Raw genomic sequence first — 8,594 nt, 5'->3', positions numbered from 1 at the left:
TATTATTATTATTTTTAAAAGTCAACCAACTACGACTATTTAACAATAAAAAACATAAGTAATGATTCTTACAGACGAAGCATTTCTCTCCTCTTTATATATCTGATTTTCAACGACAACATCCTTTTCCAGGTTGAAATTTCTCTTACGGTCACTCTTTTGGACGAAACAATCAAATTAACGAAATTAAAGTTGTCCGAGGGTCAGGGATGAAAAAATAAATCAATCGAGTTTGGTCTTTTTCATTATCACGATTTCTGGTTAAACGAATTCTAGAGCATTATAAAGTAAGAATTTATGTAGAAGTCAACGAATCACCGTTATCTAAGATAGGTACGATTAAGTGATGACATAAAACTCACAATATATCACTGTTTCTGACATCTCGGAACAGGTTTCGTACAAGATATACTTTATAGGAAGCTTTTCGAAACTACTTCCACCAGCTCTAAACTAATGTATAAATTTATATCTTTTAAATATTCATTTAAATATTATTCATTCGGGTGAAGTATATATTTTTTCTTCCTCCTTCTTAAATAACATTTTCTTTTATAAATTAAGCATTAAGAGAGGGTGTAATTTGATTTTATAATTTGTAAATCAATTCTCGGCTACGATAAAATGCGAAAAATTATATAAAGTGCTCTTAACTAGGGCAAAAAAGCAATTAAATTCCGTCGACTACGTATCTATTTTTATAAATCCTGATAAATTTAATAGATTTGATAAGAATATTAAAACGGGCTACGATGGTAAATGAGATTTATTACTAATTATTGATACGTGTCCATATTCTATATCATCGCATAGGCTAGCTCGGGCTTTATAATTACAAGAAAATTGTTTGTATATAATATGCTAAGTCAGTTTTCATTTATTTTATAAAATAGAAGATTATTTTCTACGTAAATAAACAGCATATATTTAACTTTAAATTCTAATTAACCTAAATGTAGACTAAAACCATTCCATTTATTCTTATTTTGATTTAAAGAATTCTTAATTTAGAAAATGTTTCCACACGTCGAATGTAATAAAAAAAGGCTAGTAAAAAGGGAATGAATGAATGAATTTAATAACCGGTAGGCAATCTTTTCCTGAATGGAAAAGACCAAGACGAAGAACGAGTCTTTCCAGGAACTGCGTCCGCACCTCCCCTCCGACACCAGTCGACCGTTCCGGCCAAGTCCGCGCATGCCCAGCGGCGGCGGCCATCTAGTAGGAGCAGAAGTTTTCGTCATTGCGCGGTGAGGTTGTTCGTCGGTCGAACCAGGCGATTTTGGCTACTTAACGGAGGCAGTAATGGGGGAAAATACGACGAACAGCATGCAGAGCATCGCCGATTATCTCGCTCAGTTACTGAAAGATAAAAAACAACTGGCCGCATTTCCTAACGTTTTCATTCATTTAGAAAGGCTTCTCGACGAAGGTAAGTTGGTTTTAATAGCCTCGGCTACATTTCTTAATCGATCTCCGTAAAAACAACGGGATGATAAACGCCAGTCTCCGCATTCCTTTACGTCGATTCGGAGCCGGTCGCCATCTTGAACTTCAATCTGTGACGTTTCTCTCCTCGTATCGCAATTTTCGTCATAATTAATCCATTTCCGACCGTGCACGATACGTCGTCGAAGGTAAATGATGTGTTAATGTAATTGGATAGTTTGTAATAATCTGGCAAACGAGACAGGTGTTCTCTCTGTTCGGTCGCTTGTCATTCCATTTAAATGTTTCCACTCCAGAGGCAAAAAGTGCCAGATGCTAATCTGTATTTCCACATTGCGACGTGTTAATAATGTAAATTTTTATAAATGTTTAAATGTTAATTTATAGTACGAAAGTGTTTCTTCCTACTTTACTTAAGTCTCGAGAGTTAAATTACAATTTTGTCCTTTGTTTTATTTAAATCGAAAATAAACATTGGATATTGTTTAAAAGACGATTAACTACGTATAAATGCTGTATTAAAACTACTATTCGTCGTTTGTTTACCGTTATGAATCTAATTGTGTAATGCGTAACTTCTTTTTTCTTTTACTGTCTGTCTACCAGACGGCATTTTCATAGTTCGAAGTAATGCCAGCGAAAGTAAAACTTTACGGTCGTTTAACGTCCGATTAAAGATAATAATTTATACCAGTTAAATATTGAAAAGTGAACGTTTAGTGTTTCTAATTTACCGTTATACTGCTAACGACGATGCTCTCTACGCGCGCCTACGTTAAGAAATTTGTATTTCGGCCTGTCACTTACGACGCCGGACAATCGAAATTATTTTAATTTTTGTATCCCGCCAGGGTCGGTCCAAGTGTTTAAGTCGGTGTTTCGAGTATTAACGCCAGCGCGGTTTGCTAGCGTAGAGAAGCGTCCATACTTATTTATGGACTCTTAATGAGAAACTTTGAATTCGTATATTACGCGTGACGTAAAAAGAAATCCGGAGTAACGAATTGGTACGGTATTAGTTAATGTAACGAGAAAGAAGTAATAATTGTCTATATATTGTGGAATCTTTAAATTAATTTGACAATTTTTTTAGATGTTATCGTAACTTCTTAGAAAGGAGCTAAGGTAAACTTCTAAAAAAAATGAGCTAGTCAAACTTTATTTTTAAAGTAGTGTGCGTTTCTTCCTAACGACGTACTTTCTGTACGGTGATTCGGTAATCGAGTTATAGAGAACTAAAAACTTTTTCTTTATTCGAAATAACTGTTTAAAGTTAAGTCACGCATTTTCGTTCCTTTATATTTCTTAACTTTTATTTTGGTAATAAATTGTGTTGTATGAGAGAACCGAATTTTGACACTACTACAATTATTAACTGCGATTGAATAAATATTGCTAGAAAAACTTAATTTGTTACCGATACGTATAAAAACTGAAAATACGGCGGGTAAAAGGAGAGACTGTGGCAAATAGGACCGTTTTGAAATGTGCTTAATCTTAGTTATGTTGGATCTTTCGATAAAATAAATTTATCAGATAAAATTGGTTGCAATTTATTAATTTTATGTTCTTATCTCTTACCTAACTATTAAGTTTTCTTTTAATCTGTTGAAATTTTGGTGTATAGCATTCTTTTCCCTAAAAAATACATTTATGTATGATTATTTAAGGTTTAAACAGTTTTTGTTTTGAATTATTATTTATAACATTCTAATATTTCATTTGTTCTTCAGGAGAATAAACAACTTAAAATTTTTAATATTCTTGAATTGAATTGTTATGAATCATATTTTAAAAATAAACCTGCATATGTTTGTATTTACTTCTGGGAAAACATTTGTTAACATTTTCTGTTTATGAAAAAAATCAATTAAGTTGCAAAAATAATTCAAGTAATTTGTAACAAGATTATTTTGTAATTTCTTAATTTATATAGTTGGAAAATTTATTTTTGTAAAGTATAATTTACAACAATAAATATATACAAAGTGTGTTATAAAATATATTCGAATGTAATGATTTTTTTGAAATATGAAAAATTTTTTAGCAAATTATTTAAGTAATTCTGCTAGTTTTGAAAAAATATTTTTCTATAATATGATCAAGTAATGATTTGAGTAATTGTATAATTATCTTCCTTTAATGTAATCTATTAATTGTTTAATTCAATTTACATATAATATAAATATTGATGTTTGCCATTTTTGATATGATTTATATTAGTTATTTTTCTATAGCCAATAATCAATAAAAAAAATAAAAAATCAGCATTATTATAAAAAGATAATCGTTCGGATGACAGATTATTTTGAAGTGTTTGTAAATAAATCTATCTGTATTTGTAAATAAATTTCTAAGATATTTCAAATGATATTAGAAGCAATTGCAGTCCCACATTGTAAGTCAGCAGCTACTGCATAAAACAAATTTTTGTATAAATTTGTGCTTCGTTCCAAGTAGTCTCAGATGATTGACTAAACAATTAAGTTATTTATAAATTAATTGAAAAATTTTCACTTGTCTATTATATACTGAATTTTATAATAAAAATAGTGTGTGTTAGTAGTCAGAATTACACCTGTGCATCCAATGATTAACCAATCTTTGGATTATCTAAAAACAAATCCACATACATCAATCTGATGTAAAATAAGACCCTATTGTGTATAAATCTAGTTAAAGTAATTATAGCATGTACTAAATAAAATAATTTTCTTGTTTAGAATTAACTGAATAAATAGGCCCTATCTTCTTTGAAATTAAATACAATAACACAACACTGGGAGTTATTCTTAAGGTTAAAAACTAACTCTTTTTCATAAAAATCATAGCTTATTTTTCTAGAGTCAAATAATGCACCAAACCACAGCATTCTGAAATTCTAAATACTTTCAGGCCATACCAGCCTATCTTCAAGGTGTATTTATTCGTTAGACCAGAATTACCAAACTATGGCCCACGAGGTCGGTTTGTTCGGCCTGCCGTTGCACTGTGCCGCAAACGAGTTAAAATATAATTTATTTGGAAATATCATAGATTGTAGATAAACTTGCTATGTAGAAAAAATTAAAATAAGTAAGTAAAAACGACAAAAGTGGTCCAATCTGATTTTTGCATCTGACAGTAATATAATTTTTAGAAAAATCAGTGAAATTAAAAAAATTCTGAGACTTTTTGTGACTTTGGATATCAGAGTACTTTTTGTATAAGTACCTGCAATGAAGTTTCTAAGAAAAGCAGTTGTGAGCTTGCTGCAGCAGTCATGTTCAGGTAAATAAATATGTTGGTTGTCTTTACTTTTTGTGTATTTAGTATATTGTAATGAACGAAATGGTTATGCAGCCCGTGTTTGTCATTCCCTCAGTTGTGGTCTGCTGTGATAAAAGTTTGGTGACCCCTGAATTAGATCAATGTTTGGAATGGCTTTTTATGCTGTTTTTCTAAATACATTTTGACAATTAAACGTCCAATTTAAACATCAATTTTTTTTAATGCTTAGAAGCAGATAAAATTTTGCTGTAATCTTATAATACCTACCTATTAAGTGGAAATATTTAATATTTTTATTGTTTATTTCCAGCTATCTTTGAACATACATGATTGTATTCAGGAATTAGCTGTCATTTAGAACTCATTTGCATGTGTTAGACTTTCTACAAATCACTACTACTAATAACTTGATTTCTGATATTCTTTTTATCTGTATCATCATCTCAGCATGCTGTTTTCTCTTTCCTTCACTTCTGCATGATCTTAAACTCTGTCAAATCTGTTACTTTCATTCTTAATTCTTGACTGAGAGATATAATTCCTTTTCTTGTTCTAACATAGTTAAATGTGTTTGAAGATGTATGTGTTAATAAGATAGAAATAGAAGTTGAAAATAGATGGTTGTATTTGAAAAGAAGTTTGAAACAGACAGAACTGCCCATAAAGAATTTATATTGCATAAATTTTTTTATAAATGATTACCATTTGATTCAGATGGCTTAAGATTGCTTTTTTCCATAAAGTTAGTTATGATTGATTGATTTTTATTTAAAGCCTTATTTGGAACAAATTGGAAGAAGGATAAATGCTGATATTCACAGGATGAATATTCCTCCTTATTAAAAAAAAAACTGAAATTTTGTAATTGTATATATCTATTCAAAATTGAGAAATAACTATTTTCAGTCTATATATATACAGTATCTGAGAATTAGGATTGCATGCTTTCATATTCAAGAAATATCTTCTTTGGTAAAGAAATATATATAAATAATTATGCAAAATAATTATGTTTTGAGAACAAATTTCCTTGATTTTATATATATATATAATCTAGAGATCAATAGAAATTTAAAAATTTGAAAAATTATTTTAAGCAAATAATGACTTGATATTGAAAAATTTTAAATTATGAAAGTATCCTATGAATTTTTCTTGAAGATAAAGTATAGTAGGTGATCGGTTAATGAACACAATCCGTTCCAAGACTTTATCCAAATTGTTCATTAACCGATTATCATTTATCATAGGTTTTTATGGGAATTTGATTAATTTGTTCTGGAGACTCAAAAAAAAATAAAAAATATATACTTTTTTACTATGTTTATTTATATGTAATAGTAAAAATACATATATATGCAGTCTTGCATTTTTATTAGTCATGTTCTTTCCATTTGGACAGATTCTTTAACCCCGACAATGTTGATTGCTTTTCTCTTTTCTTCAGGATTTTTCGGAAGTAATTAATAGTATTGTAATTGCAGAGATCCCCAACCCCATTAACCTTATTCTGGTTTGGATGCCACTCGGATGGATGATCATTGTTCTGACATCCCTGGAGTTCTTCTGTCGTCAGATCAGTTTCAGGTTCCATTACTCTAAAATGCTCTTTATTTCTCAGATGTGATTTTCATTACTCCATTAGCAGCTTGAGACTTCTTGATATATCTTTCATAGCTAAGATTGTGCCTACTGTAGACCTTTTCAAGCCATACTACTGCCTAGCAATATCGGACATCTTGTGCCCACTTTCTATCTTGGTTATTATCTCTTACTTGGTTTCTATGGAGAGCACAGTTCTTGACACTCCTCTTTTTAGGCTCCATAATATTATCAGTTTCTTTTTTAAATGAAAAGTTCAGAAAAGCACTTACAAAAATTCAGAGAACAGAAATCAACTAACCCACAAAAAATTATTTAAATGCAAGGCCCGGATGAAATTTGGTATTAAAATGTTAACAAATAACCAATCGGACAGTTAAACTTTACCTTTCGTAAATAAACTTTGACGCAAAACTTAACAAGTACCCGTCAGACAGTCTCGCGAAGACTATAAAAAATTATTTGTCAGAAAGGTAAACAAAAAGCTGGAATTACAAGGGAGAGTTTCAAAATTTGGAGGGATACTATCCGATCCGTATCAGGTTGAGCATCAAGACAAGGGAAAATCAATCGGTATTTGTTATTTTCTGTTGCTTCTTTTTATGTTTGTTCAGTAAAGTGTTTATTATCCGATCATAAAAATCTTTTGCAAAAGTGTTTATCCGATTTGTTTGCTATCCGAACTGTTCGTTAACCAATCACCCACTGTATTAATCTTGATAGACATACTGTCTATTAAATAATATTACATCTAACTTTTTAATAACTATAAAAAAAATTTAGAAAGTTTTCTAAAAATTAAATCATGAAAAAATTATTTCTTTATAAAAACTTGTGAAACTTTAGTGTATGATTTATTTCTTGTTTATATTATGGTAACTCTTGCCATATGTAATGATTACTGAATCATGTTAGTACTGTAATGACTAATATTTCAGTTGTTTGAAGGAAGATCTGAATGTTTTTTGGCATAAAATATCAACACATGCTTAGGTGACTATAATTCTTGAATAAGCAACTTTTCAACTGAAATTATCTGAGAATCCATTTTTTTATTTCTCTATTTTACAAATCTCTAATTCTTTCTATAGAGCTTTTTATTAAATGTTAGGTTTTCCATTTGTTACGACATCAGTACTGAATATCTTGAATTGCATGTATATAGCAATTTCAAACTTGGCCATTACTGTGTATTTTCTTAGCATAATGTTGCTGTTGAGAACATATCACACAGGAACACTTTCAGAGGAAAAAGGTTGTTTTATTGGTGTGAACGGATACGCATTTCGGACTTAATGCCCCTCTTCAATCCTATTACATATTTATCAGTAAATTGATTACAGGTTTACAAATTTACAAAATACATTGAAAAATTAGGATAATGTACCAAAAGAACTTTTAGCTCTTTTTTTTTCCCCTTTCAATTACGTGTTCCCCTTCAACCTCTTCCAACTTCTTACAAGTCATGTTGGTTTAACTGTCAATCTTTCAGGTAATTAAGTTTTATTATATAAACCATTGTATGCATATCCTAATTTTTTCAATGTATTCTGTAAATTTGTAAACCTGTAATCAATTTACTGATAAATATGTAATAGGACTGAAGAGGGGCGTTAAGTCTGAAATGCATATGCGTTCACACCAATAAAACAAAACCTTTTTCCTCTGAAAGTGTTCCTGTGTGATATGTTGCTAAGAAAATACATATAATAGAGAACAAGAAGCAACCAAGATTGGCTATTACTCATTGCAAAGTGCTTGGCATGAGATCAATATGATAAACTTCACAGTAAACATTGTGTGTCTTTTGATGTGATTTCAAGCCGTCCATGCAATGAATTTCATATATTTAATGTTATTTAATTCTTAAGAATTGTAAAAGTTTTATGTTGGTTTTATTGTATTTCTGCACAAATAAGTGTGTGCTCTATGTGAAAAGAGGCAGTTTTTGCATAGAGCATGATCTTAATTGTGCAGAAATATGGTTGAAACTACTTAAACTTTTTTTTCTTTACAGCATATGATCTGTTTTGGTTATAAGAACATGCTGTTGTATGTGGCAGCTTGTTTTGGTTTTTAAGAGCACTGCACTGCTTGTTAATATAAATTAAATATAAATGTCACTGAATAGCTTCTGTATCATCTGTAGTAACTATTATTACAAAATAAAAACCTAAAATATTTATTTATTTCATAGTACAAGGGGGAAACCCTGTACGTATGAGCATATTATAACAGAACAATAAAAATATTATGATCATTAGTATGAATTT

General features: G+C 30.0%; 1 protein-coding gene across 3 annotated transcripts in view; it reads left to right on the top strand.

The window, feature by feature from the left end:
- Positions 1–1,190: 1,190 nt before the first annotated feature.
- The window catches only part of LOC111623203 (protein held out wings-like), a 61,812-nt gene continuing 54,408 nt past the window's right edge, over positions 1,191–8,594 (top strand). For all 3 annotated transcript variants that reach the window (XM_023365701.1, XM_023365700.1, XM_023365699.1), the window contains exon 1: positions 1,191–1,432. In XM_023365701.1, the coding sequence (XP_023221469.1) occupies positions 1,306–1,432 (127 nt within the window). In that variant the 5' untranslated portion in view covers positions 1,191–1,305. The remainder of the gene's footprint in view (positions 1,433–8,594) is intronic.

This window comes from Centruroides sculpturatus, unplaced genomic scaffold (assembly GCF_000671375.1).
Source record: "Centruroides sculpturatus isolate CEXI.00-Female unplaced genomic scaffold, Cexi_2.0 scaffold8, whole genome shotgun sequence".
Taxonomy (NCBI): Eukaryota; Metazoa; Arthropoda; class Arachnida; order Scorpiones; family Buthidae; genus Centruroides; species Centruroides sculpturatus.
This window is presented reverse-complemented; position numbering and strand designations above follow the sequence as displayed.